This window comes from Anomaloglossus baeobatrachus, chromosome 9 (assembly GCF_048569485.1).
Source record: "Anomaloglossus baeobatrachus isolate aAnoBae1 chromosome 9, aAnoBae1.hap1, whole genome shotgun sequence".
Taxonomy (NCBI): Eukaryota; Metazoa; Chordata; class Amphibia; order Anura; family Aromobatidae; genus Anomaloglossus; species Anomaloglossus baeobatrachus.
In genome coordinates this window covers 231,862,684-231,883,935 of record NC_134361.1, presented here as the reverse complement: position 1 = coordinate 231,883,935, position 21,252 = coordinate 231,862,684, and the positions used below count along the sequence as shown (strand labels likewise).

At 48.0% G+C, this 21,252-nt stretch overlaps 1 protein-coding gene across 4 annotated transcripts in view; it reads right to left on the bottom strand.

The window, feature by feature from the left end:
- Positions 1–2,063: 2,063 nt before the first annotated feature.
- Positions 2,064–21,252, bottom strand: part of LOC142251706 (uncharacterized) — a 68,174-nt gene continuing 48,985 nt past the window's right edge. For 2 of the 4 annotated variants that reach the window (XM_075324757.1, XM_075324759.1), the window contains exon 2: positions 2,064–3,061. In XM_075324757.1, coding sequence (XP_075180872.1) covers positions 2,457–3,061 — 605 coding nt within the window. In that variant the 3' untranslated portion in view covers positions 2,064–2,456. Of the gene's footprint in view, positions 3,062–10,122; positions 10,978–20,262; positions 20,899–21,252 lie in introns of those variants that run through there. The other 2 variants (XM_075324760.1, XM_075324758.1) reach the window with 2 other exon arrangements.

The following is a 21,252-nucleotide window of genomic DNA, read 5'->3' as shown; positions in this document are numbered from 1 at the left end:
ACAAATAGGGACAGACAAGGGTAAATTAAAACGCACACACACTGCGCCAAAAACAAAGGGGCACAGTATGTGAACAGGGGAGTAAAGCAAAATGTGGACAGCATTTGAACAGGGGAGTAAAGCAAAAGGGATAGGGTATTAGCGCACAACTGGAGGACTCACACTCCACACGAAACCGCAACTTGTGGATCACTATATCACTGGAAAACTACAGGAACCAGGAAGCAAAGCTATATCCGGCACTCAGCCCCAGAATCTGTCACAGAAGGGCCCGGCGATCGTCCAGACGTTAATGGACGGTGTTCCTTTAAGGGCTTGATTTAGGGTTTTTTTCCTGTTTCCTTGCCAGGTTGGAGGAGCCTGTCCTCAGCTGGAAATTAAGGGCTTTATAACCTGGGTCCTCGCACTTCTGCAGTGCGGGTTATACTCTTCACTTGGAGAAGTTGCTTGCTCAGGAGTGCAGGAGGCTTCAGACTACTATTGCTGTATATTCTGAAGATTCCCTCTCAAGATAAGTTGTTGTTTTCCTTTTTCCCCTTTTGCTGGTTATTTTTGTGTTTGTTTTTCCCCCCATTGGTTGGTGGGTGGTGGGATTTAGTCCTAGGATCTGGCTAGGAGACAGGGCATGTTGGCGGGCCACACCTCCAACCCTTCTAGGTACCTGTGGTTTGAGGACAAGCGCAGGGCCCCCCAGTGTCAGGGTCAGTGCAGGAGCCCCTGGTCCCCCCCCTTTGTGTTTCTGCCTCCCTTATTCCCAGGAGTCCACTTGTTGGGTGTCTCTCCCCACACCCAGCGTGACAGAATCCATCACCTTATAAAAGCTGGAGATGCTGATCAGTAGCTCCCAGCAGCTTATCACAGGCCAGCAGAAATTAACTCCTGATGTACTGCAGAGCAGTGAAGCCAGAACCAGCTGACGCCTATGACAGGCTGTGCAACTAAAGAATAACAGGCAGTTTGTCGGACTCTACAGAGTGAACGCCGCTATGACACCCAACGAGTGCAACACAGAACACCGCAAGACATATACATAGTAGACCGCCGGTCGAGCCCACTGATATCGGTGAGTTTGGACAATGTTAGTCTGTGTTTGGAATCTTTACCTTTTCGACTGAATTAGAGTAGATATTTAGGATTTCCATTTTCATGTCCATTCCCTATCACTCCAGCAAAATATGTTTTTTTCCTGCCAATTCACAACTTCAATATTTTTTTTTTGCTTTTTTTCAGTTGTCTTAAATGAGGTTTTTGGAAATTTTTGCCTTTTTTTTGTACCTTCGAAACTAAGTGTCATTAAACTCTACATATATAGGTTTGCTTGCCCTCCACCCAAGACATATCTAATTTTCTCCAGTGGCTGACGGTCATGATTCTGATCCGTGGTGCTCTGCTTTCCGGCTGAGCCGGTGTTCTGCTTTGCATTTTGGGTGGTTTGCCATCCTCGGTTCCTGTGCTGGTGTTGGGAGGGGCCTCTCTCCAGGCGCTTTATTCCGGGTGATTGCTCCGCTTCATTAGGGAGCAGCATCACTTGGAATGCTGCCAGTCGTAGTTCCTGCCTGCAGTAAGTGCTCTGGCTCCCGTATGTACCTCCTACCCTGGACCTGTTGTTACCCCTCTCCTTTCGTGTCCCTGACTCTGACGTTGCTCTCTGGCTCCTGATCTCCGGCTTGTACCCTGACCTCGGCTCTGCTTTTCCCCAGTGTACCTTATTTTACATGACTTCTTGGCTTCTTACCTCCGGCTTGTACCCTGACCTCGGCTCTGCTTTCTCCCAGTATACCTTACATGACTTCCGAGCTTCTGATCTCCAGCTTGTACCCTGACCTCGGCCCAGTTTCCCTCCCAGTGTACCTTACATGATTTCCTTGCTTCTGACTTCTGCTCTGACCTCGGCTTTGCTTTATCCCATGTTCCATATGTAACCTTCTGGCTCTTGACCTCCGGTTTGTTTGACTTCCCCGTCACTAGTTGCATCTGGTGACACCTAGTAGTTCATCACACCGACATTTTTTTTTACCCAATGAGAATTTGCCAGGGCCAGAAAAAAAAACAGTGGAGCACTCTTGCCATTTTTTTTTTATTTTGAGACTAATACGGCCTAAACAACTAAAATAAAATAAAAAAATTCACATAGTCCCAAATAATATTACCATACAGTGCTCACATAATGCTGCCATACAAAGAATGCATAAAAGTGGCAATACAATGTAAAAAAAAATTAACAACTTTCATTTAGTTTAATAAGAATTGGACAAACCAGATTAAAGTAATCAGATCAAAATAAACACTAATAAAAATTGGGAAATGAAGACCCATGAGATTTCGCTGCCCAACAGCCGTGGGGACTTTGGCTCGTCAGGGACAGACAAACCTTTCCTTGGATCCAGGGGTTGTTAGCTGGACATCGACCACGAATGGTAGAGGAGACGGTCAACCTTGAGAGTTGGCTTCCATGGTTAGATTTTGGGTCTGCGGAGCCAAAATTTAATTATTTTCTTGATCTCTTCCTTAATGTCGAAGCACCAGATCTTCCTACCGACTGAATTAAGGCAAGAACCATCTTCCTCAAATATGTGAAAAACATCACGTTCAAAAACCTTATGGCGAATCACCCATGCCTTCTTCTTCCGTTTGAGATACTTTAGAAGTTGCATGTTCACTGTCCTGCAGTTATGGTTAAGTGTATTTTCATTCTCTGTCATCGGATGTCTACATCTGACCACAATCTGTGACCACGCAATAAATGCTCCGGGAAGAAGAGACTTCAACTTTGATATATCTAACTTTACGTTTTCAACCAGATCCTTAATGGAAACACCTCTATAAATATCATCCCCCCCGGCGTGTATGACCAGAATATCCGGGGGCCGGTACGAATGCGAGTAATGAACAACTGTAGGAATCACAGACTCCCAAGTCAGATCCATTAATCCCAGCCATCGAATGGTGGCCTCTGAATACGGAAAACCCAACTGGCGTCCATCTGGATCAAGAGATACTTTTTCCAAGGCAGAAGTAACAAAGGAATTAACAAGAATCCACACCGAGTAAGGAGGGCGACCTGCAGGAACAAGAGAAGACAAAAAAAGATATGAAAAAAACCTTGTGAACACACATAGATCTGTGACTGACGACCCAGCCCACCTCTCCATAGACCTGCATCACTTCTACCCAGCTGAGGAACCTTTGGGCCAACATCAATGCTAAAGATGGAAACTGCGTGAGGAGCAGAGAGGACCAAATTCATCCGTAACTAATTGAATTCTGGTAAAAGCAAAATCTAGAAATATGGTGGCCAACCAGCTGTCGTTTTACAGGACTGTTCTGAGGGCTGGGCAGGGAAACTAATACTGTGTTGTAGGCCCTCACCTAACTCCTAACGCCGCCTCCTCAGATCCTGAATACATCATGGTGGCCTTAAGGCCCCGTTACACGCAACGACGTATCTAAAGATATATCGCCGGGGTCACAGATTCCGTGACACACATCCGGCCTCGTTAGCGACATCGTTGCATGTGACACCAACGGACACCCGTTAACTATCAAAAATACTCACCTTATCGTTGATGCGTCGTTCATTTTCAAAAAAATCGTTGATTGTTGCAGGACGGAGATTGTTCGTCGTTCCCGAGGCAGCACACATCGCTACGTGTGACACCTCGGGAACGACGAACACAGCTTACCTGCGGCCGCCGGCAATGAGGAAGGAAGGAGGTGGGCGGGATGTTACGTCCCACTCATCTCCGCCCCTCCACTTCTATTGGGCGGCCGCTTAGTGACGCCGCACGAACCGCCCCCCTTAGAAAGGAGACGGTTTGCCGGCAACAGCGACGTCGCTAGGCAGGTAAGTCCGTGTGACGGCTCCTTTTGTGCGCCTCGGGCAGCGATTTGCCCGTTATGCACAAACGACGGGGGGGGGGGTGCTTTCACCAGCGACATCGCTAGCGATATCACTGCGTGTAAAGCCCCCTTTAGATTCTTCCAGAGTCGGTGGGGCGAGGCTTGTCATTCATATCAATAACACATGGTGCCCTACTTCCCATGTGGCTGCAAGGGGCTTAGCGGTGGAAGAACCAATGACCTCCATGGAGGACCAATGAGCTGCGTCACATAAGGGATTAGGACATGCGAGTAATAGGTGGTTTGATTATTTTTTTTTTAAATTCCATCCCTCATCTCTGTATAATTTTCTTCTCGGGGTCTGAGAAGACCTTAGATGTGTAATAAACTGATTTTCTTAAGTTGGACAAGGTCAATTGAGACCAAATTTATTCGGACTGAACTGTAACTGCCCAAAGAGAATTTAGGGAGAGTCAGCGAACTCAAACCATTGTTCTGGAGAGCGTAAGGCCAACAAGTATCATGGAGAAGGTGCTTAGACACCACTAAGGATGAAGGACCTAAAGGGGGTTTTCCCACAAAGGTGATTTTAATCATAGATTTCGTAATAATAATAATTTCCACAATTGGATGTGATTAAAAAAAATGTTCCTGTGCTGAGATAATGTTATATATTTGTCCTTGCTGTGTACTGTGTAATGGCTGTGTCTGACCGTACAGGAACATTGTCTGATCATACCACATCTGCCGGTCGGGGGAGGAGGCAAAAGAGAATATACAGACTTACATATACAGACAAAGGACAAATTACAACAAAGGATCACAGCTGATTTTTGTGAGGTAAAACATTTTTTATAAACAGGCAGGGAAATATTTTACCTCACAAAAAGAATCAGCTGTGATCCTTTGTTCTAATGTCTGTATGTTCTCTTTTGCATCCCCCCTGCCCAGGAGCTGTGGTATGACCAGCTCTTGTCCCTGTACGGTCAGACACGGCCATTACACAGCAGGGACACATATATAAGATTATCTCAGCACAGGTACATTTTATATAAACACATCCAATTGTGGAAATTATTATTATTCCAAGATCTGTTGATTAAAATTAATTTTGTTACCAATAAGTTGGGTTCTTTAAAGGGGTTTTCTCACAAACATTCACTGAAGGTCAAAAACATCTTCATAAAAACCCTCAGAGGACTGGATCTTCACTGTAAGGGCAGCTTTCATGGATCTTCTGACCCAGACATACTGCTGCCCTTACATTCAGGTGGGGTGAGGTACTGCACTGATCGGAGAGTAGGCGTGGATGTATTGGGCCTGGTCCATCTCTTAAAGAGAACCCACCATCATGATTTTCATATATAAAGTAAAGCCAGTGCAATACTAGCGAAGGATGTAGTCACAACGAGCGCAGAGGACGAGCGCAGAGGACGAGCGCAGAGGATGAGAGCAGAGGACGAGCGCAGAGGACGAGCGCAGAGGACGAGCGCAGAGGACGAGCGCAGAGGACGAGCGCAGAGGACGAGCGCAGAGGACGAGCGCAGAGGATGAGAGCAGAGGACGAGCGCAGAGGACGAGCGCAGAGGACGAGCGCAGAGGACGAGCGCAGAGGACGAGCGCAGAGGACGAGAGCAGAGGACGAGCGCAGAGGACGAGCGCAGAGGACGAGCGCAGAGGACGAGCGCAGAGGACGAGAGCAGAGGACGAGCGCAGAGGACGAGCGCAGAGGACGAGAGCAGAGGACGAGCGCAGAGGACGAGCGCAGAGGACGAGCGCAGAGGACGAGAGCAGAGGACGAGAGCAGAGGACGAGCGCAGAGGACGAGCGCAGAGGACGAGCGCAGAGGACGAGCGCAGAGGACGAGCGCAGAGGACGAGAGCAGAGGACGAGCGCAGAGGACGAGCGCAGAGGACGAGAGCAGAGGACGAGCGCAGAGGACGAGAGCAGAGGACGAGCGCAGAGGACGAGCGCAGAGGACGAGCGCAGAGGACGAGAGCAGAGGACGAGAGCAGAGGACGAGAGCAGAGGACGAGCGCAGAGGGCGAGCGCAGAGGGCGAGCGCAGAGGACGAGCGCAGAGGACGAGCGCAGAGGACGAGCGCAGAGGACGAGAGCAGAGGACGAGCGCAGAGGACGAGGGCAGAGGACGAGGGCAGAGGACGAGGGCAGAGGACGAGAGCAGAGGACGAGCGCAGAGGACGAGCGCAGAGGATGTCCTGCCCCAGTATAGCGCATTCTACATTCAGCCTGAAGACAAAAAAGTATACACAAAAAAAACCTGACAGCAAACGGACATGCTTGCGCGATGAGTTTTTGGCATGAACTTTTACATGCTGTCAAAAGCTAGACAAATGGATATATTTAAGAACACCTATATAATGTGCCACCCCCTACATATTCTAAGCTTGCACCCTTTAGTGCTTTTCATTGAGCACCAAAGGGTGATTAGTCTTGTATTTAGCCACAAAATAATTTAAAAAAAAAAAAAGTGGGATCCCCCTATTTTTGATACCCAGCTAAGCAGACAACTGCAGCCCGCACCTGGCAGGCTTACCTTGTCTGGTAATCCAAAATAGAGATTACCCCATGCTGTTTTTTAGATTTCAAATTAAAATAAAATAATAATAATAAGTAGTAGTCCCACAAATTGGACCACCAGCCAAGGTGAAGCAGGCAGCTAGGGTCTGTTATTCTCAGGGTGGGAAGGGCCATGGCAATTGGGTCCCTTACTAGCCTAAAAATAGCAGGATATAGCTGCCTCAGAAGTGGTACATTCATTGGATGCGGCAATCCTGGAGCTTCGCCTCGGTCCTTCCCAATTGCCCCAATGCGGTGGCAATATATATGGTTGATGCCAGCTCTGAATTAACAGCTGGCATCAAGCCCTGGTATTAGTAATGTTGTAATGGGTGGGCGTCTATCAAACACACCGCATTACTTACCCAGTAGCTGTAAATACAAAAAAAAAAAAACACCCTGAAAAATATTTTATTTGTAAAGACAACCCAATAACAGCCCTCACTGACCAATTTATTAAAGGCTTTTTCTTTTTTTATGTTCCCCCATAATCTACAAGGAGGTCCCACAACGTTCCTCAAAAGCAAATCTGAAGGCCATAAAAAGAGAGAATTAGTAGAGAAATAAAGACAAGAGACTCCCTCACGCACCAATTTACTCCCCATCCTAATCCATATGGAGGTCCCATGAGGCTCCCAGACTCACTGTTCCCGCCTATGAAGAACGTTCAGAGAACAAGCTTCATAGGCTGGGGGGACAGCAGCTACTGCCGCCTCTCACGCTGTGGGAGAAGCGTCGCTGGCAGGGAACTACATTGACCTCATGAGTCAGAGCAGTGTGCGAACCGCCGGCGACTGTGGTGAGCGATGATGTCATAAGTTCACCACATTTCTCACACAAAACATCTGAACTGGCACTGAACTGCGGTGAGCTCATGACATCACCATTATCACAGCCGGCGGTTTGTCACCCACTTGCTGTGACCTGCGGTGACCTCATGAGGTCAGCGCATTTCAGTGCCAGCGGCGCCTCTCACACAGCGTGAGAGCCAGCAGTGGCTGCTATCCCAGCCTATGAAGTTCATTCTGTAAACATTATAAAGCCATTTGTAAAGCTGTGGGACTCCAGTGACGCACAGTGAGAGCCATTATCCATAAACGGCAAAAACATGGAACAGTGGAGAACCTTCCCAGGAGTTGCCGACTGACCAAAATTGCCCCAAGAGCGCAGTGATGACTCAAAGACCACACAAAAGATCCCACAACAACATCCAAGAACTGTAGGCCTCACTTGCCTCAGTTAAAGTCAGTATTCATTAGTCCACCATAAGAAAGAGACTGGGCAAAAATGGCCGCCATGGCAGAGTTCTAAGACAAAAACCACTGCTGAACAAAAGGAACAAAGGCTCGTCTCAGCTTTGCCAGAAAACCTCTTGATGATCACCACGATGTTTGGGAGAATATTCTATGGACAGACAAGACAAAAGTTGAACTTTTTAGAAGGTGTTTGTCCCATTACATCTGGCATAGAAGTACCACAGGAACATCATACCCACAGTAAAACATGGTGGTGGCAATGTGATGGTCTGGGGCCGTTTTGCTTCTTCAAGACCTCAAAGACTTGCTTTGATAAATGGAATCATGAATTCTGCTGTCTACCAAAAAATCATGAAGAATCATCCTGACCTCAAGCGGAAGCGCACTTGCGTTATGCAGCAGGACAATGATCCAAAACACACCAGCAAGTCCACCTCTGAATTGCTTAAGAAAAACAAAATTAAGACTTTGGAGTGGCCTAGTCAAAGTCGTGACCTTAATCCGATTGAGATGCCGTGTCATGACCTTAAAAAAAGCCGTTGATGCTCGGAAACCCTCCAATTTGGCTGAAGTACAACAATTCTGGAAAGATGAGTGGGCCAAAATACCTCAAGAGCATTGTAAAAGATTTCATCCTTTTTCTCTGTTCAATTCCTAAAATTGAATATGGACAAAACAGAATTCATTGTCTTTCTTCCTCCTCACTCAACCCCCCCACCGGACATATCCATCAATGTCAATGGCTGCTCACTTTCCCCAGGGCCACGTGCTCGCTGCCTGGGAGTAATCCTAGACTCTGATCTCTGTTTCAGGCCACACATCCAAGCCCTCTCCACCTCCTGCCGCCTCCAACTCAAAAATATTTCACGGATCCCAACATTCCTTTCCCAAGAAGCTGCAAAAACCCTAGTACATGCCCTTATTATCTCCCGCCTGGATTATTGCAACCTCCTGCTCTGTGGCCTCCCTTCTAACAGTCTCACTCCCCTACAATCTATTCTAAACTATGCTGCCCGGCTCATCCACCTGTCCCCCCGCTACTTCCCTGGCCTCTCCTCTCTGCCAATCCCTTCACTGGCTTCCCATTGCTCAACGACTCCAGTTCAAAACACTAACCATGACCTACAAAGCCATCCACAACCTGTCTCCTGCATACATCTGTGACCTAGTCTACCATTACTTACAGGCACGTAACCTTCCATCCTCACAAGATGATCTTCTCTACTCCCCTCTCATCTCCTCTTCCCACCATCGCATCCAAGATTTCGCCCGTGCCTCCCCCATACTCTGGAATGCTCTGCCTCAACACATCAGACTCTCGCCTACCTTGACAAGCTTCAAAAGGAACCTCAAGACCCACCTCTTCCAACAAGCCTCCAACCTGCCGTAACCCTCAGTCTGATACAGCGCCGCACAATCGGCTCTACCCTCACCTACTGTATCCTCACCTATCCCTTGTAGACTGTGAGCCCTCGCGGGCAAGGTCCTCTCTCCTCCTGTATCCTCACCTATCCCTTGTAGACTGTGAGCCCTCGCGGGCAGGGTCCTCTCTCCTCCTGTATCCTCACCTATCCCTTGTAGACTGTGAGCCCTCGCGGGCAAGGTCCTCTCTCCTCCTGTATCCTCACCTATCCCTTGTAGACTGTGAGCCCTCGCGGGCAGGGTCCTCTCTCCTCCTGTATCCTCACCTATCCCTTGTAGACTGTGAGCCCTCGCGGGCAAGGTCCTCTCTCCTCCTGTATCCTCACCTATCCCTTGTAGACTGTGAGCCCTCGCGGGCAAGGTCCTCTCTCCTCCTGTATCCTCACCTATCCCTTGTAGACTGTGGGCCCTCGCAGGCAGGGTCCTCTCTCCTCCTGGACCTGTCTGTGCCTTGTATTGTTTATGATTATTGTACTTGTCCCAATTTTGTATACCCCTTGCACATGTAAAGCGCCATGGAATAAATGGCACTATAATAATTATTAATAATAATTATAATAATTGCCAGTTATCGCAAACACTTGATTGCAGTTGTTGCTGCAAAGGGTGGTGCAACCAGTTATTAGGTTTAGGGTGCAATCGCTTTTTCACACAGGTATGTTTGAATTTCTTTTTTCCTTAATAATAAAGACCTTCATTTATAAACTGCATTTTGTGTTGTCTTTGTCTAATATTTCAATGAAACATTTAAAGTGTGAGAAACATGGAAATTAATAAGAAATCAGGAAGGGGGCAAACACATTTACCCACCGCTATATCTAATTTTGTCCAGTTTCCTTTCCTTTTATCCAATGAGAATATCCAAGGAACGGGCAAGCAAGTGGAGCACTCTTACCAATTTTTTTTTGTAATACTGCCTAAACAACTAAAATAAAAAAATTCACATAGTACCAAATAATATTACGATACAGTGCTCACATAATTCTGCCGTACAAAGAACGCAAAGTAATATAAAAATATATATATACATACACCGTATAATAAATTTTATTAAGTTTAAAGAGAATTTGACAAAGCAGAATAAAGTAATCAGGTGAAATTAAAAACTGGAACAACAATTGGGAAATGAAGATCCATGAGATTTCGCTGCCCAACAGCAATAGAGACTTTGGCTCGTCAGGGACAAACAAAATTTTGCTTGGATCCATGGATTGTTAGCTGGACATCGACCACGAATGGTAGCGGAGACGGTCAACCTTGAGAAGTGGCTTCCATGGCTTGGCGTTAGGATATGTGGTGCCAAAGTTTAAGTGCTTTATTGATCCCTTCTTTAATTCCGGAGCACCAGATCTTATTACCTGCTGAATTAAGGCAAGTTCCATCTCCCTCAAACAAGTGAGAAACATTATCTTCAAGACCCGTATGGCGAATCACCAATGTCCTCTTATCTTCTAGATACCTTGAGAGTTGAATATTCACTCTCTTGCAGTAACGGTTAAGTAATTTTTCATTCTTTGTCTGTGGATATCTACGTCTAATCAAAATCTGAGACCACGCAATAACTATTCTGGGAAGAAGAGACTTCAACCTCAATATATCAAACTGTACGTTTTCAACCAGATCCATAGGACAAACACCGTTATAAATATCATCCTCCCCGGCGTGTATGACCAGAATATCAGGGGGCCGGTCCGAACGTGAGTAACGAACAACTGTAGGATTAACAGAATCCCAAGTCATATCAGTTAATCCCAGCCATCGAATAGTGGCCTCTGAAAGCGGAAAACCCAACTGGCGTCCATCTGGAACGAGTGATACTTTTTCCAAGGCAGAAGTAACAAAGGAATTTCCAAGAATCCACACCAAGTAAGGACGACGACCTGCAGGAACAAGGTTAGACAAAAAAAAAAGGTCAAAAACTTGTGAACACACATAGATCTGTTGTTGACATCCCAGCCTACCTCTTCATAGTCCTATATCACGTCTACCCACCTAAGGAACCTTTGGGCCAACATCAATGTTAAAGCTAAAAACTTTGAGGGGAGTAGAGATAACCAAATTCATCTGAAACAAATTAAACTATGGTGAAATCAAAATTTTCAGTATTCAATAAGCACAAAACCAGAAATATTGTGGCCAACCAGCTGCCATTCTACAGGACTGTTCTGAGGGCTGGGAAGGGAAACTAATATTGTGTTGTAGGCCCTCACCTAACTCCTATCACCACCTCCTCAGATCCTGAATACATCATGGATCTTAGGTTCTTCCAGAATCGGTGGGGCGATGCTTGTCATTGATATCAATAACACATGGTGCCCAACTTTGCCACGTAACTGCATGGGGTTTAGCGATAGAAGAACCAATGACCTTCATGGAGGACCGGTGAGATATAACAGTGACGTCACATAAGGGCTTAGGAGTGGCGAGCAATATGTGGTTTGAATTTTTTAAAATTCCATCCCTCACCTCTGTAGAATTTTCCTCTTGGTGTCTGGAAGGTCCTCAGAGTGTAAACTTATTTTCTTAATTTGGACAATGTCAATTGAGAACAAATTTATTCGGACTGAGCTGTAACTGCCCAAAAAGAATTTAGGGAGAGTCACCAATGTCATGTAGTGGGCAAACTCAAAACAATTCTTCTGGAGCACTGGTAGAGCATAAGGCCAACAATTATCATGGGGAAGGTGTTTAGACACCACTATGGATGAAGAACCTAAAGGAGTTTTTCCCATAAAGTTGATTTTAATCAATAGATCTTGGAATAATAAAAATTTCCACAATTGGATGTATTTAAAAAAAAAAAATAAAAAATGTTCCTGTGCTGAGATAATCTTATATATGTGTCCCTGCTGTGTACTGTGTAATGGCCGTGTCTGACCGTACAGGGACATGGTCTGCTCATACCACAGCTCCTGGGCCGGGGAGGACACACAAGAGTATAATGAAATTACAGTATGGGATTGTAAATTATTCTTTTTTCTTTGAGGCAGGAAAATGTTTTACCTCACAAAAAGAATCGGCTATGATCAAGTGTTATGCTATCTGTATACTGTCATGATCCCTCTTGTGCAGAGCATCTTGCAGACTTAAGGCGGCTTTGCATGTTGCAACATCGCACGTGCGATGTCGGTGGGGTCAAATCGAAAGTGACGCACATCTGGCGTCACTTTCGGCATCGTAGTGTGTAAATCCTAGATGATACGATGAACGAGCGCAAAATCATCGTTATCGTATCATCGGTGCAGGCTCCGACATTTCCATAATGCCGCTGCAGCGACAGGTACGATGTTGTTCCTCGCTCCTGCGGCAGCGCACATCGCTGTGTATGAAGCCGCAGGAGTGAGGAACATCTCCTACCTGCCGCCGGCGGCTATACGGAAGGAAGAAGGTGGGCGGGGTGTTTACATCCTGCTCATATCCACCCCTCCGCCGCTATTGGCCGCCTGCCGTGTGACGTCGCTATGACGCCGCACAACTTGCCCCCTTAGGAAGGAGGCGGGTCACCGGCCAGAGCGACGGTTGCAGGGCAGGTGAGTGCATGTGAAGCTGGTGTAGCGATAATTTTCGCTACGTCAGCTATCACAAGATATCGTACCTGCGACGGGGGCGGGGACTATCGCGTGCGACATCGCAGCATCGGCTTGCAATGTCGCAACGTGCAAAGCCCGCCTAAGAGGTGCTCTGCTGCACTTTCCTGAGCTACTGAGCTAGCAGCTTGATTGACATTGCAGGATTCCATGCTGGTGCCGATTACTCAGGTGTTTCACCTTACTGGTAATTGCTCAGACTTCTTTACTGAGCATGCTCGCCCAGAACGTTGCCAGTTGTATCTTCTGTTTCTACAGTTGTGCTGTTGGCTTGTGTTTTTGCTAGTGTTCTGATCTTTGATTTTTTTTTACTCCTCTCTGCCCGTTTCCTGTTCCTGTCGTGACCTCCTGCCTTTTGACCTTGGACAGTTACCTGACCACGTCTCTGTTTTCTCCCTGAACCTATTACGCACTCTCCTGGAATTTTGACCCTAGGATTGTGACCTGACTACTACAGATGAGCCACCCCCTAGTGTTCGAGTTCGGTTTGTCGAACGGCGGGTGTGTTCGTCGAGCGTTCAACGAACACCTTTGAACCCCATTGAAAACAATGGCAGGCAAACACATAATACATATACAGTTAATAATAAACATTTACAGGTCCCGCGACGCGTCCTGCACTCTGGCTCCCGCCGCTTCTTCATATCATCGCTGTATCCTCCCGGTAACCAGCACTGATGATAGGACCTTTCCGTGATGTCATAGCATGTGACCAGTCACGTGTGTATTATCTCATTGGCTACAGACTGGTCACATGGCTATGACGTCATGCTAGGTCCTGTCAGTGCATGTCGCCAGTATGCGGTGCTCGCCCGAGAATCTATGTACTCCATATACTCAATATACTTGGCGAGCACCGGCGAGATACTCGGGCACATTCTTGGCTCCCCGTTCCTGCATGTCGGCACTCTTTACAGTGTAAGCCCACATGCAGGGACTGGATGCCACAGCCGGTGAATAGCGGCGCCGGGAATCAGGTGATCGGAGATCACCGTTGCTATAGTAACCCGCCTGTCAGGTTACTATTGCAACGGTGTCAGCGGTGACGTCACCGCTTACAACCCGCAGCCTCTGCTCACTCACTGAGTGATTAGACTGCACAGGAGCAGCAGCATTCTTCCTCCCATGCAGTGCTGTCTGATGTAGCAGAGCTGCATGGGTTGAAGGAGAAGAAGACAGAAGACCAGGATCGTGGAGGGGTGAGAGGGAGTAATAAACATGGAGTCTCTAAGTGTGTCTGTGTATTTACTTCTATTAAAGTATTTTTTCTCTGTGTGGTGTTGGAGATTCTTAATGGCCGGGTCAAACTTGCCTGACATTAAGAATCTCTGGCTTAATACTAGCTTGTAAAACAAAGCTTTTGTTAACACCTTATTACCCAGCGAGCCTTCCGGCATCAGGGCCGCTGGAAGAGTTTGATACAGCGCCAGATAATGGCGCTTCTATAAAAGCGCCATTTTCTGGGGCAGCTGCGGACTGCAATTCGCAGCGGAGGGGTCCAGAAAGCTTGGGCTAACCTGTGCTGTGGTTTCCAATCCCCAGCTGCCTCATTGTACCTGGCTGGACACAAAAATGGGGCGAAACCCATGTTGTTTTTTTGTTTGTTTTTTTTTAATTATTTCATGAAATAATTAAAAAAAGGGTCTTCCTATATTTTTAGTTCCCAGCCGGGTACAAATAGGCAGCTGGGGGTTGGGGGCAGCCGTACCTGCCTGCTGTACCTGGCTAGCATACAAAAATATGGCGAAGCCCACGTCTTTTTAGTTTTTTTGTAGTTTTTTGGCAAAAAGATAAAAAAATAAATAAATAAAAATGCTTCCCTGGATTTTCCATTGCCAGTGAAGGTAACACCAAGCAGTGGGGGTTAGCAGCCAGTAGCTGCTTGGATTACCCTTAGCTACCAATACACAAAATGCAGCGGGAGCTAATGTATTTTTTTTTTTGATTATTTATTTAAATAAAAAAAAAAATGGGCTTCCCTGAATTTTGATTGCCTGACATCACAGTACTGTAAAAATAACTAAAAAAAAAAAAATGATGTAGCACTACGTGGTATTTTTGATTCTCAGCGCAGATAAAGCAAACAGCTACGGGTTGCCACCCCATCTGCCTGGCGTTACCTTGGCTGGCAATCAAAATACAGGAAAGCCCATTAATTTTTTTTATTTAAAAAAAATAGTTAAAAAAAAAATGCTTGGGCTCCCACCGTATTTTGATCGCCAGTCAGGTAAAGCCAGGCAGCTGGGATTCTCGGCAGCCCACAGCCACCCCTGGAAATGGCGCAATGTTTCTTATTTCCATTTCCAGGCACTTTATCCGGCTCGTCCAGCGGCCGTGAAGGCGGTGGCTCGCTGGGTAATAAAAGGGGTTAATACCAGCTTTGTATTCTCAGATGGTACTAAACCCGAAATTCATGGAATCACACCAATATTAGACATGGCCACCATGAATTTCTAGTACAGATAAAAAAAAAAAAAACACAACACACAGAAAAATATTTTTATTAGAAATAAAACACAATTAGTGACTCCATCTTTATTGAAAAAAAGACCCCCCCCCTCCGCAGTAATCCTGCGTCAAGGGTCCTGAGCCGTCCAATCCGGATCCAATATGATCTGATCAGTTTGCTGGAAGGCAAAGCGATCAGATGATGTGTCAGGTTCAAGGGCCTGGATCCCATGACATCAGCCGATTGTATAAACGGCTTTTATACGATCAGCTGATGCATCAGTGCAAAAAAAAAAAAACTTCTGTGCAGACTCCCGTCTGATCGGTGCAGGAACCGGCGGTAATCATCTGATGAAGTCTCCCGACGGCATCAGCTGATAGTTTAGCCGGCCGGGCGGTAAAAAGCCGGCCTCACCGCTGGACTTATACTGTCAGCTGATTCCGTCAGGTGTCCGCATCAGCTGATCATCGCCAGGTCCTGCAGCCATCGGACTTGTCCAGGGAGTCTGCACACAGCCGGAGCCGGGGTGGTGGTATCGGGAAGAAGAGCTGGGAACGGACATATCGGGAATCTGCAGACAGGTGAATATGATTTTTTTATTCTACTGTTCCCTTTTGATTTCGCAGCTGCTTCCACCTCCCGTCCGGACATGGCGCAGGACATTAGCGGCATGGCACCGTTAACGGACTGCGCTATTCTCCATAGTGACGGAATGCGCTGAACGCAAGTGTGAAACTAGCCTAATCCTGTTAGGACAATCTTTAGGGATCTTCTGACCAAGTTCTAGTGCTGCCCTTACATGCAGGTGGAGTGAGGTATTGCATTGATCTGAGAGGAGACGTGCAGGTATATGGGCCTAGTCCTTCATCTCTTAAGAACCCTTTGCTTTTACTCATACACACATATATATATATATATATATATATATATATATATATGCATTTATTTCAATGAGGGGGTGTGGGGGGACCAAAAAGGTTTCATATTTTCACAGTTAAGCCCTTCGAACAGATGCAATAAAAAAGGATTAAATTTGCAACATCCCAGCACATAATACAGACAAGAAAAATCAGCAGCAAATCCTCTGTGTGAACAAAAGCGAAGGACAGGGGACTGAAACAGTAGGGTAAACCTTTGTGGCTTTTGAGAGAGGTCTAATTAGAGAGAAATTCAAACATATAATTAGTAAGCAAGTGCCCACTGGAAGCCCCTCAGTCAAGAAAGTGCTGAGGCTCTTTTCTGTAAACCTTTCCCCCACGCTACCTGTTCTTGGTTGATTGTTGCAGCGTCCATTCCTTGTGGAGCAAGCTCGGGTGTCCCAGCGTCCATTCCTTGTGGAGCAAGCTCGGGTGTCCCAGCGTCCATTCCTTGTGGAGCAAGCTCGGGTGTCCCAGCGTTCCTTTCTTGTGGAGCAAGCTCGGGTTTCCCAGCGTTCCTTTCTTGTGGAGCAAGCTCGGGTGTCCCAGCGTCCATTTCTTGTGGAGCAAGCTCGGGTGTCCCAGCGTCCATTTCTTGTGGAGCAAGCTCGGGTTTCCCAGCGTCCATTTCTTGTGGAGCAAGCTCAGATCTCCCAGCGTCCATTTCTTGTGGAGCAAGCTCGGGTGTCCCAGCGTCCATTCCTTGTGCAGCAAGCTCGGGTGTCCCAGCGTCCATTCCTTGTGGAGCAAGCTCGGGTGTCCCAGCGTCCATTCCTTGTGGAGCAAGCTCGGGTGTCCCAGCGTTCCTTTCTTGTGGAGCAAGCTCAGGTTTCCCAGCGTTCCTTTCTTGTGGAGCAAGCTCGGGTGTCCCAGCGTCCATTTCTTGTGGAGCAAGCTCGGATCTCCCAGCGTCCATTTCTTGTGGAGCAAGCTCGGGTGTCCCAGCGTCCATTTCTTGTGGAGCAAGCCCGGGTGTCCCAGCGTCCATTTCTTGTGGCGCAAGCTCGGGTGTCCCAGCGTCCATTTCTTGTGGAGCAAGCTCGGATCTCCCAGCGTCCATTTCTTGTGGAGCAAGCTCGGGTGTCCCAGCGTCCATTTCTTGTGGAGCAAGCTCGGGTGTCCCAGCGTCCATTTCTTGTGGAGCAAGCTCGGGTGTCCCAGCGTCCATTTCTTGTGGAGCAAGCTCGGGTGTCCCAGCGTTCCTTTCTTGTGGAGCAAGCTCGGATCTCCCAGCGTTCCTTTCTTGTGGAGCAAGCTCGGGTGTCCCAGCGTTCCTTTCTTGTGGAGCAAGCTCGGGTGTCCCAGCGTTCCTTTCTTGTGGAGCAAGCTCGGGTGTCTCAGCGTTCCTTTCTTGTGGAGCAAGCTCGGGTTTCCCAGCGTCCATTTCTTGTGGAGCAAGCTCGAATCTCCCAGCGTCCATTTCTTGTGGAGCAAGCTCGGATCTCCCAGCGTCCATTTCTTGTGGAGCAAGCTCGGATCTCCCAGCGTCCATTCATTGTGGAGCAAGCACAGGTATCCCAGTGTCCCTTTCTTGTGGAGCAAGCTCGGGTGTCCCAGCGTCCATTTCTTGTGGAGCAAGCTCGGGTGTCCCAGCGTTCCTTTCTTGTGGAGCAAGCTCGGGTGTCCCAGCGTCCATTTCTTGTGGAGCAAGCTCGGGTGTCCCAGCGTCCATTTCTTGTGGAGCAAGCTCGGGTGTCCCAGCATCCATTCCTTGTGGAGCAAGCTCGGGTGTCCCAGCGTTCCTTTCTTGTGGAGCAAGCTCGCGTGTCCCAGCGATCCTTTCTTGTGGAGCAAGCTCGGGTGTCCCAGCATCCATTCCTTATGGAGCAAGCTCGGGTGTCCCAGCGTCTATTCCTTGTGGAGCAAGCTCGGATCTCCCAATGTCCCTTTCTTGTGGAGCAAGCTCGGGTGTCCCAGCGATCCTTTCTTGTGGAGCAAGCTCGGGTGTCCCAGCATCCATTCCTTGTGGAGCAAGCTCGGGTGTCCCAGCGTCCATTCCTTGTGTGGAGCAAGCTCGGGTGTCCCAGCGTCCATTCCTTGTGGAGCAAACTCGGGTGTCCCAGCGTCCATTTCTTGTGGAGCAAGCTCGGATCTCCCAGCGTCCATTCATTGTGGAGCAAGCACAGGTATCCCAGTGTCCCTTTCTTGTGGAGCAAGCTCGGGTGTCCCAGCGTCCATTTCTTGTGGAGCAAGCTCGGGTGTCCCAGCGTCCATTTCTTGTGGAGCAAGCTCGGGTGTCCCAGCGTCCATTTCTTGTGGAGCAAGCTCGGGTGTCCCAGCATCCATTCCTTGTGGAGCAAGCTCGGGTGTCCCAGCATCCATTCCTTGTGGAGCAAGCTCGGGTGTCCCAGCGTTCATTCCTTGTGGAGCAAGCTCGGGTGTCCCAGCGTTCCTTTCTTGTGGAGCAAGCTCGGGTGTCCCAGCGTCCATTTCTTGTGGAGCAAGCTCGGATCTCCCAGCGTCCATTTCTTGTGGAGCAAGCTCGGTTGTCCCAGCGTCCATTTCTTGTGGAGCAAGCTCGGATCTCCCAGCGTCCATTCCTTGTGGAGCAAGCTCGGATCTCCCAGTGTCCATTCCTTGTGGAGCAAGCTCGGGTGTCCCAGCGTCTATTCCTTGTGGAGCAAGCTCGGGTGTCCCAGCGTCTATTCCTTGTGGAGCAAGCTCGGGTGTCCCAGCGTCCATTCCTTGTGGAGCAAGCTCGGGTGTCCCAGAGTCCATTCCTTGTGGAGCAAGCTCGGGTGTCCCAGCGTCCATTCCTTGTGGAGCAAGCTCGGGCGTCCCAGCATCCATTCCTTGTGGAGCAAGCTCGGGTGTCCCAGAGTCCATTCCTTGTGGAGCAAGTTCAGTTGTCCCAGCGTCCATTCCTTGTGGAGCAAGCTCGGGTGTCCCAGCATCCATTCCTTGTGGAGCAAGCTTGGGTGTCCCAGCGTCCATTCCTTGTGGAGCAAGCTCGGATCTCCCAGTGTCCATTCCTTGTGGAGCAAGCTCGGGTGTCCCAGCGTCCATTCCTTGTGGAGCAAGCTCGGATCTCCCAGTGTCCATTCCTTGTGGAGCAAGCTCGGGTGTCCCAGCGTCCATTCCTTGTGGAGCAAGCTCGGGTGTCCCAGCGTCCATTCCTTGTGGAGCAAGCTCGGGTGTCCCAGCGTCCATTCCTTGTGGAGCAAGCTCGGGTGTCCCAGAGTCCATTCCTTGTGGAGCAAGTTCGGGTGTCCCAGCGTCCATTCCTTGTGGAGCAAGCTCGGGTGTCCCAGCATCCATTCCTTGTGGAGCAAGCTCGGGTGTCCCAGCGTCCATTCCTTGTGGAGCAAGCTCGGATCTCCCAGCGTCCATTCCTTGTGGAGCAAGCTCGGGTGTCCCGGCGTCCATTCCTTGTGGAGCAAGCTCGGATCTTCCAGCATTCCTTTCTTATGGAGCAAGCTCGGGTGTCCCAGCGTCCCTTTCTTGTGGAGCAAGCTCGGGTGTCTCAGCGTTCCTTTCTTGTGGAGCAAGCTCGGGTGTCCCAGCGTCCCTTTCTTGTGGAGCAAGCTCGGGTGTCCCAGCGTCCCTTTCTTGTGGAGCAAGCTCGGGTGTCCCAGCGTTCGTTTCTTGTGGAGCAAGCTTGGATTTCCCAGCGTCCATTCCTTGTGGAGAAAGCATGGGTGTCCCTTTCTTGTGGAGCAAGCCTGCAATTTCCCAAGTAAAGAATGTGAATTAGGAGGCCATTGGTGCAGTCAATCAAGATGAGGTTTTATAGACTCCACACAGGCATATCTTCAATATAGGAGTATGGTGGGTCACAGAGAACCCAATGATTTAGGACATGACGCAGGTTGACAAAAGGTTGCTCTACAACACAGCATAATGCAGATGAATGGGGGTCGCACAGACCAGCAGGCATCTGCAACAAGCAAGTCACAAAAAATCCAACTAAACAGTACAATGTGGGCCGCATTGTGACCCAGTGCACCTTCATTACGCTGCTATGTAGCAGCAGCATGATGTTTGGCTGCTTGACCGGTGTCGTGACCAAAGTCACCGCGTAGCCTAAACCAAGACAAGTAATGAAACTATAAATGACAGCATATTAAAAAAAACTGACAACTGAGTTTAACCGTAGAAAAATTCTTTATTTCAATAAAATCCAATAGCAGCATACCGCCTTAACGGCATAATACTGTTTTATATGCCAATGAAACATCCACAAGGATGGGCATGTGGTAACTTCAACGCTCCCTACAAGGAAAAAACGGTCATTGGGGAGAACACCAACCGTCTACGCCATAATCCTACGCACAAGTAACATAGAAAGAGCCTTTCCAATTCCATCCTGAAGACCGGAGAGGAAAATATCCATGCCCAGGTCATTGAGGTGAACGCCATTGTCAAGAAGAAAGGCGTGATTATCACCCTCTAACTGGCGATGTTTGACTACTACCCCCTGCCTCGACGTAACGAACTCCGAAATCCTTCTGTTCAGAAGCTTTCTTACTTTTTCCATTGCTTGCGTATTTCTAGCTCCGTGCCAGTAAGTCCTGGGAATCATCTCTGACCAGACTAAAACTACATTTTTGAAGAAACTGAGAAACTGGTCAATGTCTGACAAAATTAGGCGTAACAGGAACGTCTTCCGAATAAGACCCAGGTCGTTCCCTCCGGCATGGACAACAAGAACCGTGGGCACAGAGGGATCACGACGACTCACGGATAATATAATGGGCAAAACTTCCGGCCAGCGTAGACCCCGGTATCCACGCCAGTGTAGATCAGCTTCCGTAAAACCAAGGGTGCGGCCAACAGGCCGGAAAGTTGCTCGTTTTTCAGCCATGTATACATTAGTGTGGCCTATAAGCCAAACCACTGGCCGAACGCCTGTAACAAACACAAAATATGAATATATATTAGACCAAATCAATGGAACAAACCGGCAAAGCAAGACGACTTCCACTGACTCAAAATATACTACAATCCCGGGTTTTCATGGGCCCTGAGCGAAAGAGTCCAGTGGGCCCCATTACATCATACCATGATTCAATATTAGAATATAAAGATTGCAGGGCTGTGTATACAGTCATATCAAAAAGTTTGTGCACCCCTATTAATGTAACCTTTTTTCTTTATAACAATTTGGGTTTTTGCTATTTCACTTTCATATATCTAATAACTGATGGACTGAGTAATATTTCTGGATTGAAATGAGGTTTATTGTACTAACAGAAAATTCTT